This window comes from Micropterus salmoides, unplaced genomic scaffold, assembly GCF_014851395.1.
Source record: "Micropterus salmoides isolate LMB-PRFRI ecotype aquatic unplaced genomic scaffold, ASM1485139v1 Ms_hic_scaffold_8, whole genome shotgun sequence".
Taxonomy (NCBI): Eukaryota; Metazoa; Chordata; class Actinopteri; order Centrarchiformes; family Centrarchidae; genus Micropterus; species Micropterus salmoides.
Genome location: NW_024044570.1, coordinates 379,442 through 406,033, shown reverse-complemented (window position 1 = coordinate 406,033; position 26,592 = coordinate 379,442). Strand labels below are relative to the sequence as shown.

Genomic DNA, 26,592 nt, shown 5'->3' with positions numbered 1-26,592 from the left:
GGATACAGACAGCACCTGCAACATTACAGCAATGCCTGCACTATAATCCAGTGATATTCAGCATTATGAGTACTTTTGGTACTATAAGTATACTTTGATGCTAATGATTGTTCTCTAGTAAATATGTGAATGCAGGCTGTGGTTTCTACTTTTACTTAAAAAATATTGTAATTCCACTGGTCATAACATGACATTTTAAAGGTACCACTGTGTATCCAGATGATAGAGTTTACTGGATACATGTAAAAGTTAGAAACAAACTTCTTTGAAATGCAAAGACCAGGATATTTTCGAGTTTAATTCTTCTACCTGTGAGGTTTTTTTGCTATAACAATGTACAAACAATTAGTCATACCGGTTAATTTACCAACAAAAAAGAAAATGAATTGCAACATCAGAAAGTGATTTAATGTGAACTATAAAACATATCTGTGTACTCAGCAAGGGCCCGCTTTGCAACAAGGACCTAAACTGTGTGTGTGCGTCGCTCTCTGCCTGACTGCCTGGGGTCAACAAAAGGACAACAGAAGTGTGAGAGGGAGGGAGACTCACAGCAGGATGAAGAAGCAGTACAAGAATAGCCTCTGTCCGTGTGCTGACTGTGAGTCAATGCACAGTCACCATTTGAGGCCCTGTCTTCAGCTCACAGTGCAGCCGCCTGCTCTCTGGGACTTTCCCACAAAAACCAGGTGCAGTTGGTGCTACAGGATTATATGTCCCCCTGAGATGGTATCTCAAGGGTATTAAAAGCTTACTGATTCTTGAGAATTTGGATAAAACAGGTTTTAATTTTGAACAGAAATAAAATGTAATATTAAGAAATCTAAACGTGTGTGTTTATTGTACAAGATCTTACCAGTCTAGCAGTATTTTGGTGCAACCTCCTGATTTTGGTAAGGAAGTCCGAGATGTGTTAATATATTTAACGATTTGTTTAAATAGTTATTAGAAGTGCCCTTTTTTTCACTTCAGCCCTGCACACCAAAATGTCTGTGCACGTCCCTGTTCTAGACGACGCCTTGTTTATAATTAGGTGTTTGGGAGGAATCATCCAGACTGTTTCCCAGTCAATGCCATTTACAAAGTATATTATAACACGTCCCTGCAATGGACTGGTGAGAAACTCACTCAAATGTTTCCAACTGGTGACACTGGGAGGGGAGACGGAGGTAGGTGGAGGTCTGCCTGTATTTCTATTATCGCGCCTGATGGAATGGCATCAAATACTACTGCAAATTCTGAAATACTGTATGTTGATTAGAGAGCAATCGCCATGGAGTTACCCGGTTCCGGCTGAGGGTAATGAGACAGCAGTAACAAATAGGGAGAAGGAAGAGCTAATGGCAAAAACCTTTGTTACGGTACATAACTCAAATAATATGCAGGAAGAAGGTAGAAGAGGTCGAGAGAAAACAAAATCTGAAAATATGGAGGCTTTAGGTAGGAAAAGTAGTGTGGAGGATGGACTGAATGTCCCCTTTACAATAGGAGCGTTAAAAAGGGCACTAGACAAAGCCGGACAGAAGGCGCCAGGGAAAGATGAAATATGTTATTGTATGATAAAGCAAGAAAAATGATTGATGTTGTATAACAGAGTGTGGGTAGATGGAATAATACCAGGGAGCTGGAAGGAGGCTATAATAATTCCAATAAGGAAACCTGGAAAAGATGCCAGCAGACCTGGAAGCTATAGACCAATTGCCTTGACGTCTCATATCTGTAAGTTAATGGAACGTTGGTGAATGAGAGGTTAACACTTCTTGGAGGAAAGAGAAATGGTGGCATCATACCAAAGCGGTTTCAGGAAGGGAAGGAGTACCATAGACCCAGTGCTGCGACTAGAAGATGAAATAAGGAAAGCCCAAGTAAATAAAGAGACAATGGTTGCAGTACTTTTGATGTGGAAAAGGCATATGATATGTTACGGAAGGAAGGATTGCTAATTAAACTAAACCTCATGGGTGTTGGAGGGAGAATGGATCAATTGGATTATGGACTTTTAAAATGAAAAACTATTCAGGTGAGGATAGAAGCAAAACTATCTAGCCAATATATAGTAGAGAATTGGACATCAGGGGAGTGTAATAAGTCCAACTTTATTTTCCATTATGATAGATGATGTATTTGTAAACATTCCAACTGATATGGGGAGATCATTGTTTGCAGATGATGGAGCATTGTGGAAAAGAGGGAGAAATGTGGAATATGTGGCTAAGAAAATGCAAGATGGAATTAATCAAGTCGAAAAGTGGGGAACAAAATGGGGATTTAAGTTTTCAGTGGAAAAAACAAAAGTTATGTTCTTCACAAGAAAGAAAGTCAAGGACGTGTATTTGAAATTGTATGAAAATAATTTAGAGAGAGTCAAAAGTTTTCGTTTTTTGGGAGTGTATTTTGATGTGAGATTAACATGGAGGGAGCATATTAGATATGTAGTTAATAAGTGTAAAAAAGTTATAAATGTCATGAGGTGTCTTGCAGGACTGGGTTGGGGAGCGGATGTAGCATTGCTGAAATACATATATATATAGCCTTAATAAGATCAAGGTTAGACTATGGAAGTATTATATATGGTTCAGCAGCCAAATCTGCGTTAGCAGACCTGGATGTTATACAAGCTCGGGCTTTAAGAGTGTGCGTAGGAGCGGTTAGAACCTCCCCAGTATGTGCTCTCCAAGTAGAAGCAGGTGAAATGCCATTGTGGTGGAGGAGGAAGCAGCTGGGGGCTAATTATTGGGTCAATTTAAGAGGGCATGGAGATAGCCATCCAGCAAAAAGGGTGCTGCACACGTGCTGGGAGAAGCAGACAACACAAAAAACAAGCTTTGGGTGGACAGGAGAGCAAATGGCAAAGGATACAGGGGTATATGATGAAGAGTTTGGTGCAAATGTGGTGTGGCCTATCAGACCTGTCTGGGAATTAGAAGTACCATGTGTAGATTTAGAACTACTTGAGATTAAACGCAATAACAAGAATGCCGATTTAACTAGTGTATATTATAGCTATAGGGAATGTAAGTATAAGGAAAGTATTCAGATTTTCACAGATGGGTCAAAGGACATGCAAACAGATACAACAGGGTCTGCAGTTGTTGTTCCTAATTATCAGTTAGAACTTAGCAAAAGAACATCTGATTGTCTGAGTGTGTTTGCAGTTTGCCATATTGATGGCAATATTAATATGTAGTGACTCTGTGTCAGCTCTTATAAGCATGAAGACATGCACAACTAGAAGTCACCTGGACCTGCAGTATGAAGTCTTATTTATGAATTCAAGAATAGCTAGGCAGGGGAAAAATGTCATATTCTGTGGGTCCCTGCACACTCGGGAATTCAGGGAAATGAGAAAGCAGATAAGGTGGCAAAAGAAGCAGTTAAAAAAGGAGATGTTGAAGTCAAAATCAGAGGGGAAAGGCATAGTGTGGAGAAGTGTAAATCAACAATGGCAACAGAGCTGGGATAATGCAATAAAAGGGAGACATTTACACGAAATCCAAAGCAAAGTAGGGGAGCAAAGAGGAAAGAGCAGGTGATAATAGGTAGGCTGAGAATTGGGCATAGCAATCAACAAAACAGCACACTTTTAATTACAGGAAAACATCCTACAGGAATGTGTGAACAATGTCAGGAGGCCTCAAACAGTAGAACAAATTTACTCAGGAAAGACAAGAAATGATAACACAGTTAAAAAAAATAGGACGGATAGATGATACAGTAAAAAGTTTATTGGAGTATGGAGAAAGTGTGGAGGGTAGGAAATGGATATTTGGTTTTCTGAGGGTGACCGGATTAGATAGGCGGATTTAATATGAATGGAAGCAAAGAGTAAATAAAACCTGAAGGTGGATGTAATGCAACTCAATGGATGCCAGCTGCCGTGAAAACCCAAAGAAGAAGAAGATGAAGAAGAAGAAGAAGAGAGCAATCGCCCCTCTCCGGTGAGCGTAGACTGTGCGTGTGATTCATCTTGTCAACGTATGATCTTTGGCGTTGGTGACGTTGCGGCAGGATGGGGCGGGCGGAGTGAAGTCGCGCCGGGAGATTCGAGCCCTGTTCGCGGGACTGAAAGCTTTAACGGTCCCTGTGTGACCTGCTACATTTGGAGCCATGTTGTTACCCTGTGTGATCCTACAGAGCGGAATCAGCAGCTGTTAAACATTCACTTCCATGCAGGTAAAGTTACGAGTCTGCTTCTCACCGCGCTGCTGCTACAACAACCGGAGCGGAGCCGAGTCGGCTAGCATAACAAGCTAACCGCGCTAACGAGCCACCTAACGTTAAGATGACTCATTTCCTAAGCGTATTTACAGCAATAACACGTCAGTTAATATCATCAGGAGCTCTTTATGTGTTGACTTCAGTAACAGCGTTATTTAAGGTATTAAGCGCCTGTCCGCGGCATCACAACCTCACAAATGCTATAGCTAACTTTAGCTCCTGTGTCCGTGGTTACCAGACTATCTAAATGTTTTTGTTATTTTTTATTCTATCATATTTTATAACGTTTCGTATATGCTAAGAAGTTACATCAAAAGTCATGTTCATAAAAGTTTGAATAAAAGACAAGCAGCTGCTGTTGGCTCTGTTTTTTTGAAGGCCTCGGCGACCCCGGTCTATAGTTTAGTGCTTAGCCGGAGAACGCGCCACCTGGTCCCGGGGAACGCGCCACCTGGTCCCGGGGAACGCAACGGGAGGCTTTTGCGGTGACAGAAAACAGATAGCTTAATTAATTATAAAAGGATATATAAGAGATAAACCAGGTAAAATTTCTCTCAAGTCACTATTTCATTGAGGCTCCTGCAGCTTCTTGTTGTACTGCCCTAAAGTATCATCTGAGATATATGACAGTATGTTAGATTTCTTTATCCCCCAAAGAAGACTTCCTCTGCCCTTCTGGTTGTGCTGCAGGAGGGACTTTGGTGTTTACTGAAAGCTACTTTGACAAAATGTGTCACGCATGCTGCCAGCTTTAAGAGGCTGTGTTGAACAGCAGCAGGGAGTTATATTGAATGTGCCTCTTAAAGTTCAAACAAACATTTAAAACGGTGTTAAACATCAGACACTAATACAACAACACAGTGGTAATCAATTACAACAACAAACAATACATCAAATCAGTTTTTGAAATGCCTTTACAGAGATTGTGAGGTAAGCACTGTGGCCCAGCGTGTTGCTCTTCTCTTTCCCGTGGTCATATGTTTTGACCTCAGGCTATGAATTGAATTCAGTAATTAGTCATTTAGCAGAGGCTTGCAATTGCTATTTATGTCAGAGGACACACACCTCTGGAGCAAGTAGGGATGGGAATCGTTAATTTTCATTGATATTGATACCCTTATTGAGACTGCTTAATGATCCTGTATCGATACTTGACTGTTATTTGGTAAAGACGAGACCCAACGGGCCTGAGGTAGGCCTGCAGGGGGTGAGGAAAATATTCAATAGCCTAAATATTGAGATGACTTTTGATAAATAAACATGCTGCCTGGCGGGTTTTAAAAAAAATAAATTATAGGATTAGAATTTAATATTTTAAATACAGCTACATTAATGTTTACAACAGCAAAGTCACCGTACAGTCAATACCTGCCATCACAACACTGAGTGACCCTGATCCTCCTCCTCTCTACTGTTAATCACTGCCTGCAGGTAACGTCACCTGATGGAAGGAGGAGCGGCTGGTTTGTCTCAGCCAGCAGCAGAGTTTTTAACAGTGTGCCACATTCTCAGCTTTCTGTTATCTTGTTTTTAACGTTTGCCTTATTGCCGAGCTAACGTTAGCTGTGCTTGAATAGGACACGCAGGATGAGGGTCTGCGGACACAGCAGTTTAAAATGAACCCTTTCTACATGTTTGCCTTACAAACAAGTGCACTGATAAAGTATTGTCTTTTTACCCGCGAAGGTTTTATTGCACATAACGAGCGCCGCTGTCTGCATCTCGAGTAGTTTGGAGCCAACGTATCTTCACTGTCTCCACAGCGACGGAGCGGCGTCTGTCTCTGCAGGGCGCCGTGTGTGCGCGCACAACAGAGAGCAGGCCGAGGCTGCAGCCCGATGATAAACAGTCCCGGTGTAATACCACGTTTCAGTGCCATCAGTAAATAAACATTAGTTTTCTTGTCCATTGCGTTTGAAGATAAATCAGATTTGATGCTCTGCTGCCATAACGTTACATCACAGGACCCGCGAGTCTCCATAGCAGTATCCATAAGCTCGGACCTTATTGATTTTAGGGTTTAGAGACATTTTGGAACCGGGTCTCGATCCCCATCCCTAGGAGCAAGTAAGGGTTAAGTGTCAGGGAAACATCTGTCACAAAAGGCACGTGTCTTATCCGCTGCGTCATCACCATCCCAGAAGAGGAACATACGGGGTTGAGAGGTCAGTAAAGGTGCTGATAACAGGAGAGAGAGGGTTGCACCGTGTTGTAGATGGATCGGTCGCACACTTGGAGAGAAACCTTCATTCATACCTGGGAACAACACAGAAGGAAGGAGGGATTTAACATGAAACCTTGCTGACGTGACGTGCTGGCAGAACATCGTCTAATATTAAAGGGCCGCCTGTGTCCTTTCCCACCTGTGCTGCTGTGCAGATGGAGGCCATGGAGGTAGACTCCCCGGTGGAGGTGCAGGCAAGAGGCGGCAGGCAGGCGGCTGCTCCTGCAGCCGAGGACGCCAACGTGCCGCACGTCATCTCAGACTCTGGCAGCAGCACCGAGGTGGACGAGGATGACGATGATGACAACGAAGGAAGGCCGACGGCAGCTCACGCACCGCCCAGGCTTCCCGCCACCTGGGCGTTCAGTCAGAGAGCGGTGGGCGGCGCTGCGTCCACACCTTCAGCAGCTCAGGGGGCGCCCATACGGAGGAGACTCAGGTAGCCAGAGCTAACGCACAGTGAAAGCTTGGTTTATGCCTCGTCTCTGATCTTCTTATGCAGAGCCTTTAAAGAAGTGTTGGACCATTTTAAATAGCTGTAAATGTCAAAGACCCTCCAGTCTCCTCTCAGCAGCTGTGTTTTGTCCCAATGTGTCTTCCTGTGATGTTAAACTGTGTGTGCTGCTCCAGGCAGGGCCTCAGGGTGCACTACCCCAGCCAGACTGCCGCGCCCTCCAGAGGCTTTCCAGACTTCCTGCTCCGAGCGCCGGCTGCTAGTGTGGCTGAACCAGAGTCCGGCAGCACCACAGAGATCAGCGAGTCTGACGAGGAGGAGGAGGCAGAGGAGGATGAAGGAGGCGCACCTGCTGCTGCGCGGCCAGTCGACCCCGTGCCGCCTGCCAGTCCTCGCCTTAACCTCTCCATCCAACTCGCGCAACCACAGGAAGCCGGCCCCACCGGTGAGTCTCACCAGCATTTACTTTGCTGTTCACTGGTTTTCACAGACCCGTGCGGTGGAGGGATGCAGCGATTACCGGATTTCACTATTAACCGCGCTTTAAAACGTCACGGTTAATTAATCGAAAAGGCTCCGCCACACCGAAACTGTGGCAACTTGCACAAAACAAAAAGAAAGTTACAGGAGCGGTGCACCAGCGTAAGTGTGGTGTTTATCAGAGGCTACTTTACGCTCGCTAAACTGCCCGCCGCGGCCAAAGTAGTTGAACTTTAGTGCTGAGCAGCTTCCACGCAGTGCAGATCGCTTCTTTTCTGAAAGGGCCTTTTATTGAAAACGTCGTCCTGTGCAGACCTTCAGTCGCTGAACATTTAACGCTACATCCTGTTTTTGCGGAGAAAACGTGGCCAGGTGTGAAACACTAACGCACATCAGGAGCTGACAGACTTTCAGGACTGTAGGCTACCAATTAACTGCATTCCAGTCACTAAAACACAGGAACACTTCAGTTTATTCCCCTGGGAGATAAAAGTTAAAAATACTTAGATATTACAGAAATATAATTAATGCAATTAAATATTAAAAATCAACTGAAGTCCTTACTAGTGCAGAGTCTGTTGTGTTTAGAAAGTTTAGTGTGACTGTTGTTGTTTAAATTGTGCTATATGAATAAAGTGGATTGGATTTCTTTTTTTTTCCTTTTCATCTGTGTTCAGACTCCAGTTCAGCCGCAGATGGTGAGAGGACCGAAGCTCAAAAGCAGGACGTCCAGGTAACGTTCAGACCTCTACGGTCGCTCTTCTTTCTCGAGAGAAATAATCTTCTAGGCTACTAGAAATAACCCCAACACCGCCGCCCAGGTGGGAAACTTGAGTTTCCTGGACCTGTAGCGCCACACAGATGCTTAACTAGATGTCTTTCTGTTGTAGCGCAGCGGAAACATTTTTGTCTCTTGCACTGACTTCTGTTGATGTTTTAGTCTCCATGTAGCTTGAAACTCTTCTCATTTCCACCTCCAGCCGGTCCCTATGACCTCGGCTTCTGTCCAGTCGTCGCAAGGCGAGGAGGGCGAAGGCGATATCTGCACCATCTGCTTTGAGGCGTGGACAACAGCGGGCGAACACAGACTGTCCGCTCTGCGCTGCGGACATCTCTTCGGCTTCACCTGCATCCAGCGCTGGCTGAAAGCTCAGGGCCCGGCCGCCAAATGTCCACAGGTCAGCGAGGTCACCGTATTTTAACAGGAAGTTGTGTCAGTCCTATTTTTCCGCCCCCGTCTCTCTGCTGTCACATCATGCACCTCCCACCGGGGCTTTGTTGAGTATGTGTTTCTGTTGTTTCCCTTTAGTGCAACAAGAAAGCCAAACGTTCAGACATCGTTCTGCTGTACGCTCCAAAGCTGAGAGCGCTCGACAACTCCGAGCAAGAGATCTTAAAGAAGTGAGTGGTGGTTTCCCTGCCAACGGCGTGTGTCTGCGAGGCACTTTTCATTTCAGCTTGATGAAATAAAGTATAATGTTTAAACCTGAAATTGACCTCTTAGTGTGAAACGGGCGTCTCCTGTAAGATTGAAAGCTGGGTCACAAAGGTTTGGGCTCAAATATTGTGAAGTGTCTCTTTTTATGGAGCAGTAACAGGTTCTGTCCATACTTATATATGTAGATTTTTGCAGCCTTTAATAGCCTTGTCTCATCCGCATGGTGCAGTTGTACAGGATGTGAGTGTATCATGAACAGATTTGTTGAACATGATTACTGCTGCTGTTACTTTCTAAAATAATATTTGTGTAAAAGACAGATGCAGGCTGTGTTTTACTGAAGCACAAAGACTGGGTTAGGGCAGAGCGTTTTAAAAATGAATTTAACTTTTACTAACTCAAAGCTGTGTTGCAAAAGTTCCTAGAATATGTTTAATTGTCCCAATGATACGTGACGCATCTGTCTAACTTGTATTTCTTCTAAAATACCAACACACCCTCACTGTTACTGTGTAGGTGAAGTGTATGATGTAAAATGTAGTGTAAAAATAGCATCACGGAGTTCGGTCTAGACCTGCTCTTTTATGAAAAGCGCTTTGAGATAACTGTTGTTGTGATTTGGCGCTATATGAATAAAATTGAATTTGTATGGTAATGTATTGGTGGATTGGTATTAAACGGTTAGTGTGTGTGTAGGTCTCTGGAGCAGGAGCAGTCTCTAAGAAGGAAGGCTGAACTGGAATCAGCTCAGTACAAACTGAAACTGCAGGTCGTCACCAGCAAATATGGACAAGCGCAACAAGAACTGCAGGTATCAGCGATGACTCTTACTGTTCTAATTCCCTCAAACTTTGAGGACTTCGACCTTGAATCTGATAAAAGATCAATATTATCCTCGTGGGGATAAAGTCGCCCCCCCTCTTCCATGTTGCCAAGCGTTGTCCAACCTTGCACGTTTTAATTTGCTTAATATTTTCCTTTAAAGATGTGTGTTGATATTTTCTTGATTAGTTCTCCTGATTTTTAAGGAGTCGTTAGTGTGCCATAGAAATAATTGGTTAATTTTGATCAGTTTATAAATGTGTGCTTTTTTAATGCCATAAATTATGAGATCGGTGATGACGATGAGTAAACTGAATTAACAAAAGCCTTTTAAGAAAATATTTGTTTTGCAAACTGATTATTTAAAGAATAATAAAAAAACATATTTGGCTCATAAATAAAAGTAACTTTACATGTTATTTGTATGATGATTGATGTGTAAATGACAGTATTCAAAAAATAAACATTTTATAATAAGAAGAATAGATTTTTCAGTTTTTAAATGAATACTTTAAGAGGCTTTGAATAATATATGTTGTTATGCATTTACACATAAATCCCTGAGGAGAATAAATGTGATTAACTGATGAAATGAAAAACATTTTAGCTTCCATAGCTTAAAACCTCCTCCCCCCGCTCTGTCTGTTCAGGAGCTGAGGACTCTGATGGCCCAGGCCGGTCGAAGCTCAGTTCCGTCCTCGTCCTCCTCCTCGTCCTCCTCGGCGTCTACCTCGCTCCTCCTCGGCCCGTCTCAGTCTAGGACGGCCCAGTACAGTTTCTCCAAGGCGGTGCTGGTGTCTCAGGCCGGAGGCTCCAGGGTTTTATCCTACTGTGAACCTCTGAGCTGCCTGCTGGCCTCGCAGCCTTCCCCTCAGTCCACACTGGTGCCTGGTGAGACGCCTCTTCCTTCGTCCTTTTAACCTTTTAGCGGGTCTAAAGATGGCTGCGTTGTTTAATCCATCTGTCAGTACCGCACTTTGGCCCAGAGCAAGATATCTAGACAGACTCTGTTTCCCTTTTACTTTAATCTAAGCATTCACTTCCTGTCTGGGTGCGATCTCAGCCGGATTCACAGGTCAGTTTACCTTTGTTCCACATTTGACCTGGTGGAAGTGCTCGGTCAGCCAACGGATAAACCTGCAGACCTTATTATTCTAGTTTGTGATTGCTCTCATCAATATTTATTTATTTCCTACATCTGGAACTTGATTTTCAGGGCAGGGAAATGTTAATGAGACTTTCCCTGTTGAGTCCTCCGTGAGCTTTCCTTTAGCACCACCTTCAGGCCAAGATGTGAGTTGTAACCTTTTTAAAATTACTGGAACTTTTTCATGAGCTCAGCAATCTTTTAAGGAACTTGAGACTTTATCTGGGTTTCAGCCAGAGGAAACAGGGTATACGTTTGTTTTCTCAGTAGTTACAGAAAGTCTAAAGTCCCTGCTCTGGAGGGAGTGCTCGTAGTGCTGATTGAACTGGTCAGTGCTACAGTTGCTACTTTAGGGACAGCAAATATCACCCAATGATAAATGAGCGTGCGTTATTTAAACAAAGCCATCACTTGTCTGTAAACCCTTTCTAACACTAGATGACTCCTTTCACAAAGACTAATATGGTCAGCCAGCTCTGATTTGTGACCGTTAAGACTCACAGGTTCTGTCCCCTCCTTCAGGTTGTGGGGTGAAGAAGGTGAGCGTTGTCAACATGAAGGCCAGTCAGTACGTCCCCATCCACAGTAAACAGATCCGAGGTCTGTCCTTCAACAGACAGAATGACAGTCTGCTGCTGTCTGCTGCCCTGGACAACACCATCAAACTGACCAGGTACACACAGAGGAAATCCTCTAACTTTGCACTGGTATCTCGTGTGTCTTGAGTTTTATACCTCTGTCCTACAGAGCTGATGAGAATAAATGATGTTCTCGTGTGATTAGTGGACTGACTCTGTGTGTGTTGCAGTCTGCTGACCAACACAGTGGTTCAGACCTACAACGCAGGTAAACCCGTGTGGAGCTGCTGCTGGTGTTTGGACAACAGTAACTACGTCTACGCAGGTCTGAGCAACGGCTCTGTGCTCGTCTACGACACCAGAGACACCAGCACGCACGTCCAGGAGCTGCAGCCGCTTCGCTCCAGGTACACTCGCACTAACACACCAGGCTTTCTGAGTGTGGATGTGGTCATTAAGCCGTCCACTAGGACATCAGTAGTTCACCACCTCTCGCAATAACTTGTGAACTGTGGATTTTTCCAGATGCCCGGTTGCGTCTCTGTGCTACGTCCCGCGGGCGGCGTCCAGCTCGTTTCCCTGCGGCGGCCTGATCGCCGGCTCTCTGGAAGGCGGGTGTTTCTGGGAGCAGGTCAACGAGACCACATACAGACCGCATGTCCTGCCGCTGGAGACCGCCGGCTGCACTGACATCCAAGTGGAGACGGAGAGCCGACACTGTCTGGTCACCTACAGGCCGGGTGAGACCCCGACCCCGCGAACTCAACCAGTATCGTATAGCCAGTCAGCTGATTTGGCAGGATCAGCTGAGGCCACTTTCAAAATAACCTAAAAATCCCAAAGCAACAAGTTCTTCAGCGGTGTTGTCTTGACGGAGTATTTACACAGCAATTGGTGTTTTTAAAATTTATCAACTAAAAAATAAAATGCTTCCCCGAAGCAGAGACATCAGCACGAGCTGATACTGCAGCTCCAGAGCCACTTCAACAACTACTGTCTGATTATTAGGAGCCCATTTTGACTCCTAAAAATGTCTGGAAGGTCTCCTCATAAAGAACCGACCAGTTAGGAACAGCAGCTTGACAGATGCGTAAATCTCCACTGAACGTCGCAGAAGAGAACTTTACCTTAAAACAAAATCCAAACTGCCCCAAATAATAATAGTTTTTTTTAAATCATTTTTCTATGAAAATGAGACTATTTGTGTGCAAAGTCTGCAGTGAAAATATTCACACCAGTCGTCAGGCGTGAAGCAGCAGGAAAAAAAAAGCTGATGAGTGAGATGGAGGGTTAACACGGGAAACTCGAAGCTGCTACTGACGGCTCGTATCTGCCACTCTGTGAATAACAAGCTCACACCTCAACGTTCTTCACTCGACACCATCGACGCACATCAGACAAGTTGAGAATCTTAGAAACACAGACTTGATAAAAACACAGCCAGTTTTGCATTTTGGCCGTCGCCATCTTGGTTGTTTGGAACGAGAAATGTCCCAAATGCTAATGAGAGGATGAAGTTTGCTAGCTTGGTTAGCAAGGTGCATTTGTAATATTTGGCTCGCAAGAAAACAGGCTTAAAACGAAGTGTACTCGCTGGAAAAACAGAAACCGCTGAGCCTAGTGTCTTCTGAAGAAGACCAAAATGTTAACATTAACTTTGATGAACTGAAAACACACTGAAGGGGTCAGAGCTCCGACAGCACTCGAAACAAGTTCACTGCTCGTTAAATGTACAAAGTGCAGTGGATACTCGACGCCTCTGTCCTGACTAACAGGTCGCCGTGGTAGCGACTTGTCAATCAGCTTGTAGCCCCGCCCTGAAGCCTCCCCTGCTTCCTGGTCTCTGTTCCTCTAAACGGGACCATAATTTATTAAAAAAATGAACATCATGCTGTGTTGAAGACTTGAGACCATAAACTCATCAGGAAAGTGTTTACTGAGGGAATAAATCAGCTGACAAGTAGAAACACTTTCTCACACTTCTTTCTGCAGCCGGGGGAGTCGCCCCCTGCTGGCTGCTGGAGAGGACGCAGGTTCCTGCATGCTTAAAAACCCACATCCTTTGTACATGTTCTGAATATCCTGAAAGAAAAAGACAAACAGAAACACAAAGAGATCATCTGTTTTGTGGGGACGCAGTTTCCTCTACCGCAGAACGGACGCTGTCTGAAATGTCGGTTGTCACGTCGTTCGGTCACGTGCAGATTATTTTTGTGTAATGTTGTGAGCAAGTGTCCCGTCTCTTCTGCAGGACGCTCCAACCCGTCTCTGCGCTGCGTCCTGATGTCTCTGAACAGGACGCCTCAGCAGGACTCGAGTCAGCTGCCCAGCTGCTCCTGCTCTCCCGTGCAGACCTTCAGCGCCGGCTCGTCCTGCAAACTGCTCACCAAGAACGCCGTTTTCAGGAGTCCGGATGGAGGCGGGACGCTGGTCTGCGCCGGGGACGAGGCTCTCAAACTCAACAATGGTTAGTCCTGTCTGTGTGTCGTAAGATTTTAGGACCTGATGTTTTCATATCTACCAAAGTGATTCTTGCATTCAACAGACCTTCAAATCTGTCTTGTTAATTCAAAGAGCTTGTTTCTGTTGCCTAATATCTCTGGTAAAATAAAATTTTATATAGTTTGATTTGTAAATTTCTGCTGATTGTAATTTTAAATAGTACGAAGCATCCCAAACACCTTGTGTATTTAAAATGAAATTTGATTTGATTGTCATTTTAAAGAGTCCAAAGCTGCCGAGTACATTTTGAATTAATTTTATTCAGGGTTTTTAAGTTGTTGTTTTTTCATTTGAAAGAGACAAAATTTTCCAAAAACGCTAACATCCTTTCTTATCTTACCTCCTCATGCTCCTCAGGTGTGGGACGCGGGCAGCGGCTCTCTGCTCCAGAAGCTTCCGGCAGACCTCCCGGTGTTGGACATCAGTCCGTTCACGGTGAATGGCGAGCACTTCCTGGCCTCGCTCACTGAGAAGATGCTGAAGATCTACAGGTGGGAGTGAACTGGTTTCATCCAGACAACAAGGCGCGTCCCAGAGCACAAGGAGAAACTGTGGAAAAACCAAATGCTGCTGAACTTTTATCTGTACGTTTAGACACACAAAAACTGATTACTGGGAGGGAACGACGGGAAGAAACATTTCAAAGTCACTGTCAACATCATTCTTTTTTTTCTAAATATCCGCCTTACTGCATCTGGCACAGAAAGCCAAACGCAGCCTGAGTCAGGTGTAAATAGATTGTGTTTACATGAGTCAGAGGCCAAATTATTAACGTCGACGTGAACACGCTCGTTGACCCGACCGAGTGAACAGAAGGTGTTTTCTGTCCTGTTGGTGGGGACCAGGTGTGAGCCGGTATTGGATGGACGTGATACTGAAAATGTGGAGGCTCATCAACTACAAGTTGTGGATGCTTTCCATTTCTTGTGACATTTCAGGGTGCGCAGCTTCATGTCTTTTCCTACATGTCCAGGCAGCCATTGGTCCCCATTCCTTTTTGTATAGTATGAAAATCAGTTTAGCAGACTGGTGGAACTTGTTTGACTCGTCCAGTCCATCAGTCAGCAGCAAGTTTGAGGATCCAACTTACTATTTTCATTATCAGTCAATCTGCTATCTATAAAATGTGAGAATATGGTGAAAATGTTCCGAACAATCCGAGCAACCTCATTCATTTTATGATCACGAAGGACAAAAGCAGAACGTTGCCACATTTGAGGAGATAAAATCAGCAAATATTTTGCATTTTTGCTTGAAAAAGAAAAAGGCTTAAATGATTGATCAATTATCCCAACAGCTGTTTCGTCTCTAAGTCTGTTTGTTGTATCATGGTAATTAAGCAAGCACAGGTTAATTGGAGAAATCTTCTCTGCATTATCTCCCATACTAAAGCCTGATCAATATATCCGCCGCTGTTATCTTATGATCAGCGTAACACCAACTGACAGATGTGTTTGAGGTCATTTTCACACTGTAAAATGTCCAGCTCTCTACGTACCCTTATTATAATTCTTTAAAAACCAAGGTAAGGGATTTTTATTAGAAATGTGACGAGGTATCTGCTTTACAAGATCCATTATTGATCTGACTTTTCTCCAAATGGTCATGTAAAGTAAGAACTGCTAATATTTTCTAACATCTAAACTGATGGCTGCTTGGAAAAGAAGGAAAAAATGTGTGTTCTTCATCACTGCTGATTTTTTTCCAAGTCATATCAGCACCGTATAGAGAGCGACTTAAATGACTGATAGATAAATATATACTTTATTTTTTAGTCAGTCAATTTTTTTAAGATTTAAGACCAGAGAACAGAAGACAACAGAAAAACATTAACAGTGTTCATGTTTGCCCATCGTCTTATTTTGTGGATTTGATTTAACGACAGAATTAGCCGGTCGCTGCAGCTACGGAACTGAAGTTTGGGATGTCAGAGGATCCTTGAATCCACCACAAGCAGCGGGTTAGAAAAGATATGTTTGCATCAGCGTGAACACACGGAAATAAGTAGATGTTCACCGTCAGCAGGTTGCACACGGAGATGAAATGAACCTGTTGGCTGAAAGGGATAAGAAACTGGTCAGAAGTGATCTCAAATGTTCCTGAGTTGTAGTTAATGTGTTAAAATAAAGAAATCCACAGACTGTTCTCCAAATTCAGCCAATGGAACAGCAGGGAGGATTCTCCAGAGGAGTTCTCCGATAGAAACCAGGATCCTGTGGCATAGAAAGACCTGGTCCTGGTTTCAGAACATCCTCTGTAGCTGCAGAACAGAGCGGCTCAGAGGGCGAGAGTTTCTCATGATCCATGTTAAGAACTTTTCCCGAATAAGACCACAACCAGGATACCGATGCGCACATTAACGCCATTTTTAGCTGACAAATACATGAGGTGTACCAGCGTTCTACCCTTTGATTTAAAATATGAACCCACCCGAGTTGAACGAAGCAGGACTTCACCTTCCAGCTCTGAAACAGTCACCTGAGACCGAAGATCACATGAAGAAACTGAGTCGATTCTTTTTAACTTCAGTCCCCCGTCTGAGCCCGAACATTAAGTGCCAAAACATTTTACTTTCCTCGTTGTCTTTCTAAAGGAAGGTGTGTGTGTGTGTATGTGTGTGTATATATATGTATATTTGCTACCAACTGTTTGTGTACGACTTCAAAGTTAATAAAAATGAGTCCTTTTAATTGAAGTTGTCCGAGTGGGCTGGATTTAGCATTGAGCTCTGTGTGGGGCGGGCGGCTCACCACTTTGGTCCAGACTGAAAAATCTCAAGAAGTAGTGGATGAATGAAATGTGGTTCAGACCCTCACCAGTGTGCGTGTAGAGCTTTTTAAATTAGCAAGGTGCTGAAAGAGAATCTGCAAATGTTAAAGCAAGATGGAATATAATACTATAAAAATTTAAATATGTTTGCGATTCCATTTTGAAATTATAAACTAAATAATGAAATAAAATCATTAATTGTCAAATTTCATTTTTTGACTTTTTAAATTCTAAAAGTAGTTTTTGTAAATTGGTTAGAATTAAACTCACACAGTCTTTGGCACACACTCAAAGCTCAGTAGTAATAGTTGCAAGGAATATAAAATATATTAAAGAATAATACAGACTCTGAACAATATGCCTGTTATTTAAATGACAAGTATAAGGTTGTCTTTGACAAATAAATCAGAGTTAGATTTCTGATGTGTTGGTGGTCCGGTGGTGCTGCAACTACTCACACACTAGTGAGTTTAATGAGTGCAACATTTCCCTCTGATTCAACAAGAGGGACATATGATGTAGTTGAATACTGTATAAAAGTAAACGTAGCCTACTTGTCACCAAATAGCTGGAAACTACAAACAGGTTTCTCGATCTGCACTTTAAGTGATTTTTCAAAGCAGCACGAAACAACTGACTTCAGATCATCTGCAGATTCATCTTTTTTATTTGACTTTATTACACTCAGCCCTGCTCCGTCATTTCTCCAACTAGATGCTGCATTCAAGGCAGGCTCGTAAAGTTCTACTTTACACTCCAGAAGTGGCAAACTCAGTGGATGACATGCACTGCTCATAGAGCTCTGTGGTTGGAAATATGTCCATAAAAATGATTTAATTATTTCAGTTTGACAAAGCTTAAAAATACAAATAAAACCTATAATATTTATTAATAACGTGTCTTCAGTTAACACAGTTTTGTTCACTGGCTTAACAACAAATCATTAATGTTTCACCACAAGTGTCAAATTACCTAAAACCACCGCAAGTTTTCTGTTTCCTTGTTCCTGTATGTGAAGGAAAGCAGCGCTCTGCACGCCTGAATAAATGACACTCATGTTTCCTGGTGTGAGTTTTGATAAGATCCATTTTTTGTCCTAGTCAATCAAACGCTGGCTCTTATTTCCGTTTTGTGCAACACTCCACAGATGGTGTTGCTTTCCAGTAAATTTTGCGGAGGGATCCATAAAAGATCTGTGTCTCAGTTCTATAACACAGTTTGTACTATAAACTTTTCTTTAGGGCTCAAATGATAGAAGATAGAAAATGTATCAATAACTGTTCAAATTCTCTGGCTTAAATGTAAAGATTTGCTGCTTTCCTGTTTGACATCATTATAAACAACCAGATATTTGAAGAAATCATCTTGAGCTCTTAGGAAATTGTGTATTTTCCTTTAACATTAAATGCAAACGGTGCTTTGGTTCATCAAAAAGTATCTATAAATGAATTAATGTTAAATACATGTATGCATATATATATATATATATATGCATACATGTATTTTTTCAGTTAATTAGTGTAAATGTTTCTGCTTTTTGTTGAATGAAAAATTTTTTGTAGAAAAATATTTCTCAAAACAAGGTAGGCTATCTCAAAATCCTATTGGTATCTCTACCAAAACCCATCTGCAGTATAAATACTACTAGTATAAGAATCAGAAAGTATGTCATTTCCTTATATGTGCAGTATTTTAAACATACAAGGAAATTTCTATCGTGATAAGGTGCTACACGTTTAACAAATATAAAGTTGAATATGGAAATATGGACTAAACAGATTTATAAAAGAATAATACAACTATTAGTAGAGGATAAACGATGTGGCAGATATTTACATGTGCATTACTCCGAGTTTGTGGAGAGGATTTGTATAAATATGTAAATGGACAAAATATAGAAGATGAATAAATATGTGCAATGTGTACAAATGATACCCAGCTCTTCTTCTCCTTATTCCTAAAATGCTCAAGTTTTAACAACTCAAAGTCCCAGCTTGCAGCTCCCGTGCAAACTTTGCACCATTCTACTTTCTGTACAACCTTAAGTTTGGTCTGTCAAAGTGTTTCATTTGTTTCTATGCTAAAAAGACTTGATCTGCCATTACAATAATTAGAAACGCCGGGAGAAGACCATTTCCATGGTGGTTTCAGCGCTCATTAATTATTCATGAGCTGCCCGGTGTCATCCTAGAAAGAAAGAAAAAAATCTGTCTGCAACTTTACTCCAAGTCCCCATATTTCCGAGGGCTCGTGAACGCAGCAGTAGGCTGACTGGCTCCGTGAAGATGGCGGACTGTATACGTGTTCCTGTGCTCCTGCTTTTGATGTGCATCTTGTCGTCTGTGCATCCAATTCGAGGCGAAAACAATATTGTCGCCAAACTTGCTGCGAACGCACAGAATCCAGCCGGAGGTCCTGGAGCGGCCGTGGCGAACCCGGGAGCCGCGGACAGGAACCTGGGCGCAGGGGCCTCGTTGACTCGGCGGCGCTCTGCCGGCTGGAAGTTGGCTGAGGAGGCGGTGTGCAGGGAGGACCTGACCCGGCTTTGCCCCAAACATTCCTGGAACAACAACCTGGCGGTGCTGGAGTGTCTCCAGGACAAGAAGGAGGTACATTAGTGGGGCAGGGTCCTGTGTTTCCGGGAAAGAAGCGGGGTGTGCCTGCCGAACAGAACCTGCTAACGGTGGCTGTTGTAGCCATCCGCTAGCCCCTGTAGTGAGAGAACGTCACGCGAAATGCCGCTCAAAAACTGTGCAATTTATTACTTATGGTGTCCTCTTCAAAATGACACGCACTGTAGAAAATAACCGAACACACATTCAGGGTCGGCAGGATCTCCTCTTCAGTTCGGCGTGTTGCAATGCGTGATTGGCAATTTTCTTCTCTTACAGCTTGCAGATTTTTGAATCGGGTCGCCTCTTATTTCCTTGACTTGAATGTCTCTCCTAAATACACAAATTTGGAGCAGCGTGACGTTGATTAATAGAAAAACAATTGGATGAAACTTGAGAAAGAAAACAATGGGAGTTTACCAAAAGACGTAATTGTGAAAGATAAACCGTTAAAATTATAGGTTTTTTAAGTTTGTTGTCAGTAATTTAAACAATGCGCTGTAACGCAGAAAACAGGCAGATTGTTAACGCAGTCCGGAGTTACCAGACGTCGTGGACAAGCTAGCGGCTAAAATGTAAATTTGCCAGCCTGCAGGCGTAACTGTCCAGAGCCACAATTCACCGTAAGATGTTTCAGACAGATTAGTAACCCGGTAACTTTTTAAACCAGGGTAGCTAACATTAAGGCAGCTAACTTTGCTAACATTTGTGGTTCCTCTGTTAGCATAGGATGCTAGCTCAGATGGCCGTCAGCCTTTCACTGCTGGATTTCTGTTTTGTTTCTTGGCTTTGTGTGTAACCTGTAATTACAGCGTTTCGTTTCATGTACACGGCAATCAGCTGTAATGACAGCTAACCGGGGTGTTTATCGACTGCGTGTGGGTTGAACCTGGTCTTTGTGAGGCAGACGGAGCAGCTTAAAACCGTTTTGTCTCTTCCCCCCCCCCCTGGGAAAGCTGGTCGCTGGCCTGCCGCTCCAGCCGGGGGGCAGAAACAGGATCACTAGTCACCGGGAGTTTGCAGTAGTGAATGTTGCCCTGACATGTTTAGGCAACACATTACCAAGCAAATTATGAGAAAGATAAAACCTCTTCTTCCCTTTTCTCTACCAGTTCCAGTGAAATGCGTGTTGTATCTGAAGGTGCTGAGTTTATTCTGCAAAGACTCAGTTTGTGAAGCAAGTGTTGACTGTTTCACTTTAAATCACACCAAACGTCAAATAATTTAGTCAGTATATTGTCTCAAACAAAAGTTCAGTGTGTGTATATGTTGTTTTCTAGGCCAGCAGTCTAAAACCTAAAGATACTCTATAAAACAGAGACGAGCAGCAAAATCTTCACATTTCAGAAGCCGGAACCAGCAAAGTTTTGGCATGTTTGATCGATTAAATCGGCTCCACTCATCTATAAAGTAAATGTCAGCAGGTTTGAGGTTGGCAGTGGCAGTTTGGCGGCTTGTTCACATGGGGATATATATAAATGGATATGGGGTTAGGGATATATATATATATACCCCCTCTGATATTAGATGACTGTTGGCGTCTTACAGAAGTGCAAGAAGGTAACAGAACTCTATTTATTCTGAGGGAAAAGAAAGACAAGATGGGAAAGTTTCTTTGCAGATTGTTTGTCTGTCTCCAACTAAAGGCCAACTTGTACTTCTGCATCTAATGTTTGTTGAGCCCGACGCCACCGCCCCCACCACAACAAGTGTGATTGGTCGGCTCCTCCTTCGCGTGTCCGGTCCATGGGTCGTGGTCCACCGTCTCCTCCGACGCCTTCTCTTGATTCTGCGTCATTTCGCTAAAAGTAGCTGCCGTTCAACATCCATCAGGATCCGCTCAGTTTCACTCGCCATAGATTGATCAGATAATTGATTAGTCGTCGACTGTTAATCGGCAACTGTTTGGGTAATAGTTTAATCAGCGAAAATGATTTGATTCCACTTTGTTAAATATGACTGTTCTGTTTTCTTTACTCCTCTATGACCAGTAAACTGAATCTCCCGGGGCTGTGGACAAAACCAGACGTTTCAGGACGTCACCGTGGGCATTTTCTGACATTTGATAGACCAAACAACTAATCCAGAAAATACAGAGACAGTGATTGTTAGTTGCAGCCCAAGTTCGTAGTAGCGTTTTAGCGGTGTAAATGCAAAGCAGTGCAGACTCCAACGAACAAATACAAACGCTCACAACGGCGATGCAGAAGTAGAAATTGTCCTTAGTCGACAGTCGCAGTGAGAAATCTTTCCCAGGCTTGTCTGTAGTTGAACTTGTGACCTTGAGGCCGGTTCAAGTGCACCTGAGAGATCGGCCCCGGGACCGTGGCTGCGCGGCGGCCGAGACGAGCCTCGCTTTGTGCCCTTGGTTATCTGCTTACTCAGAATCACATGGAGGCGTCTCCCTCGCTGGTAAAAGTCGTCATGAAATCCTCGTGACGGAGTCACAACAGAAGCTGCAGGGGCTGAGGGGTGAGCGTCGGCACAGAAAACCTTTCACAGTGAAGATTTCAGCCGTTCAAACTGGCACCATGATGTTCGTTTTCTGTAGTGTTGTTTGCTCTTGATTAGCTTTTTTGCATTTGACTCTGGTGTAGTGAGAAACATAACTAGAGAAAGTGAATGGGCAACAGGTTTTGTTCATTACTAATAAAATGATCTCGTTCCACTTTGTCAAATGTGAGGCTCTGTTTTCTCTCTTGTTTCTCATATCGTTGTAAGTGTATCAGGTTTTGGACTGTTGGTCAGACAAACTATCGTCTGAAATGAAGCTGAATTCATGAACTAATTGACAGAAAATTAAAAGGCAATTATGTTAATTGATTCGTCATTTCAATCATATTTAAGCAGACGTGTTATGGCTTTTTGGCTTCTTAGAAATTAGGATGGGCATATTTTACTATTTCAATAACATTTATTGATTAATTACTAAATTACTCTGCAGATGAATCAGTAATGAAAATAATGATTAGCTGCAGCTGGGCAATAAAACAGTAATGATGATCATTGCAATTACAATATAATGTTCTATACATCGTCAATTCATTTGAATCACGAACAAATTAGCACTTCATTTATCTATTAAAATATTTATTTAGTTGACTGACTTCCTAACCGTATTTGTTGAAAAATGATGCTGATAGTTTTGAATGTTCTACCTCAGAAGTTTAATTGACCATCTTGTTTCTTTGACGTTCGCTCGGGATCAAACATCAGCCTTTAATAGTTGCGGCCCTTATTAAGAGATTCCTTTGGGCTCTGGGCTGAAAAAGTAGGAAAGCAATCAACAGATTAAAGGGAGTGAAAGTCAGAGTTGGTCGCTGTTGACGAGCTTCTCTGTGGCGCCTGTTATTTAACCTTTTGAAGATGGGTCTGTGAACGACCTTTGAGGGCAGCTTCTTTTGTTTTTACGGAATGACGTGAATGCAGCGTTGGTCCCAGTGAACCCAGGTTTTTAGGGTGTGACGTCTCGTCTCTCTACGCCCACCACGGATGCTGCCCGCCGTGGAGCTCAGCTGGCACTCCGCTGCTGCTCTCTGGTCGACGGTGAGACTGAGAGCTGCTTTTAGACTCGTAGCATTTGTGTGTCTCCGGCCTGCCCGCTGTCAGTCCTGCTGGTGGCTGTGGTTTTGTGTACGTGGTGCAGAGCCTCAGAGTCCGGAGGGAGGAGGCTCCGGAGATTGAAGGTTTCTTCTGTCGGCTGCGTGAAGCCTCCACGTGACTGTTTGTGTCTCGGCCTCCCAGAGTTATACCCGCTTTGTGCCCAGTTTGAGCACATTAAGGCTGCAGGACTTTCTCTTTTAAAAGCAGCGTGTTGGTCTTTATTCAGCTGCTTTGCTCTGTCTGTTGAGCAATGCGAGGAATGGAACCCCCGACCCAGGAAGTGTCAGTGCTTTGCCCTCAGAGCTCCAGACTAACCTTTAGCATTTGTTGCACTGGTGCGCCTACATTTTTCAGTTAGGTGCGCCCAACGTTTTCACAGCACCTTTACCGCCACAGCAGTCGTTTGAGCAACAACAATTAAGAAGAAATATGTGCAATGTGCCGGGTTCGTGCGTGACATGTGACATGAAGTGATATTTGCATGTGCGATTGGACGCGTGCATTGGAACAAAGAAACGCCACCGCCAACCAAATGCGATGGTCCATGCGTTGCCAATGCATAGATATCACAGAAACACACTCCTGTCTACATCGTTGGAGCAGGCGAACACGTTGAGTCAGAAAGCATCCTGACTGAAAACATCACTAACTGGCGTGGGGAGGCCTCTGCAGCGGGGGATCACAACTGCTCAGAAGATCACTGGTACCCATCTCCCGGGCATCGGTGATATCGGCGAGGTGCCTGCAGAGCCCAAAGGATACTAAAGGACGGTAGCCACGCGGCCACAGCCTGGTCACCCTGCTGCATTCTGGGAAGAGAGAGAGGAGTTTCTGCTGCCGCACCACCAGAGCACCTTTCCCCACCAAGCTATCAGACTCTTAAAGCCTAGTTCATCCTCAGCTCTGCTCCACTGATGACAGTATAGATAGATTTATATTCCTGGATGTCGTCTGCTGTGTAGCAGAAGGGAGTTACAAACTCACTTTGACTCTACAGCCTGTTGCAGCGTGACAAATGTCACAGCTAGTGATGTGTGGCGATAAGGTCTGGCTCATTCCAGTTCATCCCAGAGGAGTTGGGCGGGGCTGAGGTCAGGACAGTGAAGTTCTTCCACACCAGACTCTTTTTTTATTTTTTTTAATGGGGCTGGTTTTGTGGTCAGAAGCATTATCGTGTAGAAACAGGAAGGTGACAAACACTGTCTAAAATATCACCGCGGTAGCATCAAGAAAACAATAATAGGAACATTTCAGCGTCTCTGAGTACTGTTTGACGGTGCATTCAGGCTTCTTGTTGACATTTATCTCAAAGTGTTGATCCAACTGCAGCTTTCCTACTCTATGTAGTACCAGACGCCTCGGTGCCTGCGGCTCGTCTGTGATCTACAGAACTTCCTTTTAGCCCGATAGTCGGACTGAAAAGCTCTTTTTCTTAATTCTTTCCAGTTTGACCTTGTGTCGCATTAGCAGTTGCTAGTAGCAGGTAACTTAAAGTGAGAATATGAAGCATGGGAGAGCAAAAAGAAGACAGGCTTTCTTTTAATGTTGAATTCACAATGAATCAAAATCACTTTGACTCATTTAAAATACACTATGGGGGTTTTGCTGCTGCAGCCTTCCCTGGGTCCAGTATGGCCAGTACGTAAAAGTGGCTGACGTCAGCTAATGTTAGCAAACCAGACAGACGTTGCTTTGTAACAGACATTACTGAGTCTTTACTTTTTTTCACTTGTGCTACTCTTACATGTTTTAGAGTTTAATATTGTGTAAATGTCGGTGGTTTTACTTTTGTTGGCCAACTTTTGCTTTTGTGTGTTTTGTTGTTTGCTTGCTGGGGCCCAGAAAGATGGTTTTGTGGAGATTTGAGGACTCATTCATTGGTTGTTGAACTGTGGGTTTTGTAGTGAGCTGTATTTACACTGTGGGGAACAAGATCTTGTTTGCTTTGTGGTTCTTATCATCTGTCTGGACCTTTTGAAATACCTGGCTATTAGTGATTGTCATGTGCCGGAATGTGTTTGTGTGTAAATATATTGATCATTGAAATACAATATTTACATTAAATGAGCTGAATGTTATTCCTTCATTCATAAATACTTGCACGACAAAGCGAGGCTGAGTAATCTGTGTACACAAGAAACATCAGTTTATCACCGTCAGCCATATTTTTTGTTTTATGTTTTGTGTCATGCACCTGGAACGCTTGGAGGTCAGAAGTTGGAAATTTGAGCTGGAAAATTGATGCTGATGAGCCTGCAAATCAGCCACCCCAACAAGCAGCGGAGGCTTCGGCAGACTACGCTGTAGATCGGTGCGATCAAACGCCACAGCGCAGCGGACAGCTGCACACACTGCATGCTGATTAGTGTTGGGGAAGAAGTGGGTCTTAGGAACGTCCTTAAATCACAACGTAGACGCTCTGTGCTCCTCAGGTGAACAGACAGGGAGACGGGGGCGAGTAAACGGCGGCGGCTTCTGTGCGCTACACAGCTGTAGCCTATTTAACAGAAGTTGAAATGACAGGTTATGTAACTTTACCTGTTAGGCCTTCATCTAGTTTTTTTAGTTCTGCGAGGATCAGTCTCTCTTCCAATGACTTGTGCTGCACGTCACGTACAAAAAGTTCCAGACAATTCAACCTTGGCGGCGGGCGGGCGTAAGCGTGAGGCGAGCACTTCACCTCACTCTAACAGGGACACTTGCTGCTGAACAGACTGTTCATGCTGCTCCCTGATGAAGGAAAAAACAAGAAAGCAGTTTTTATATGTTAACCTGTCGCTCAGAAGGTGGCCGATATCAAACATCATCTCTCTGGTCTGAAATATCCACAGCCAAGTCTGGAAAAGTCTGGTATTTTGAACATAGTCTTTCCACTTCTGTATTTTTCATAAGAGTTATTATACCCAAACCTGTAGTGCTGCGTTAGTCTCATGCATTTTTATTAAGAAAAAGACCTGTACTAGATAACGTCGTCATTTTAAGCTGGTTTTCTTCACATTTTTACATAAATGGATTACTTTCAGTTTTGGACTATATGTAACATGTGAATGCCTTTCATCTGTTTTTGGTTTGTGAATCTCTTCACTTGTTGCCTTTTTAAAATGTTCATTTGATTGGAGGATAACAAAGTAAACACGAACCTGATAAAAAGCACGCCACTAAGTCTGGTCAGCTTATCACTTACAGGGAAGTGTGGTGAAGTGTTGGAGAAAAGTCTTTAGACTAAAGAAAGCTTTCTGTTCTGCGCCACAGTTTGATGAAACGTCACAAGCTGTGTGAATACTGCCCCACCCCGCTCTTCAGAAAGCAAACAGTGTGCAGCCGGAGGTGGACCGTTGTCCTGTTGGATTAGTTTTTGATGGCCTGATTATAAACTCTGCGTGCGTCGCTCACTGTAACTCCAGATGTTACAGGATGCAGGCGCGTTGAGATCCGGGTTTGCTGCAGGAGACGGTCTGCTGTGTGTCTTATTTGTGGCTCTTTGCTCTGTAACACTCCAGAGCGGTTCTTGTCTCTGAAGCATGACATTTGCTTGTGTGCTATGTTTTTTAAATGCATTTATCTGTTAGTTGGTAAGCAGAAAGTTGTTTAAACTATTTGGTTGAAGTCCTCTTCACATGCAGAAACACCTTCTCTGGGAGGATTAGCTGCTTTTCTCTATTTGCTGTAAACATGATATCTTTGAGTTTTGGTCAGACAGAAAGACAACTGAAGGTGTTGAAAGGGTCCTGGGAAATTATAACGG

At 43.4% G+C, this 26,592-nt stretch overlaps 2 protein-coding genes across 3 annotated transcripts in view; both read left to right on the top strand.

Annotated features, from left to right (window-relative positions):
• Positions 1-4,015: 4,015 nt before the first annotated feature.
• rfwd3 (ring finger and WD repeat domain 3) lies at positions 4,016-16,558 on the top strand. The gene is given in 14 exon segments (XM_038707092.1): positions 4,016-4,173; positions 6,598-6,881; positions 7,073-7,341; positions 8,054-8,109; positions 8,357-8,554; positions 8,686-8,777; positions 9,511-9,625; positions 10,287-10,527; positions 11,306-11,456; positions 11,592-11,768; positions 11,887-12,101; positions 13,613-13,812; positions 13,814-13,828; positions 14,221-16,558. Coding segments are annotated over 14 exon segments (2,163 nt in total). The 5' UTR covers positions 4,016-4,167; the 3' UTR covers positions 14,365-16,558.
• Positions 16,559-18,873: 2,315 nt separating this feature from the next.
• Positions 18,874-26,592, top strand: part of LOC119894379 (Golgi apparatus protein 1-like) — a 39,571-nt gene continuing 31,852 nt past the window's right edge. The window contains exon 1 of one of the 2 annotated variants that reach the window (XM_038707088.1): positions 18,874-19,241. In XM_038707088.1, coding sequence (XP_038563016.1) covers positions 18,918-19,241 — 324 coding nt within the window. In that variant the 5' untranslated portion in view covers positions 18,874-18,917. The remainder of the gene's footprint in view (positions 19,242-26,592) is intronic. The other variant, XM_038707090.1, reaches the window with a different exon arrangement.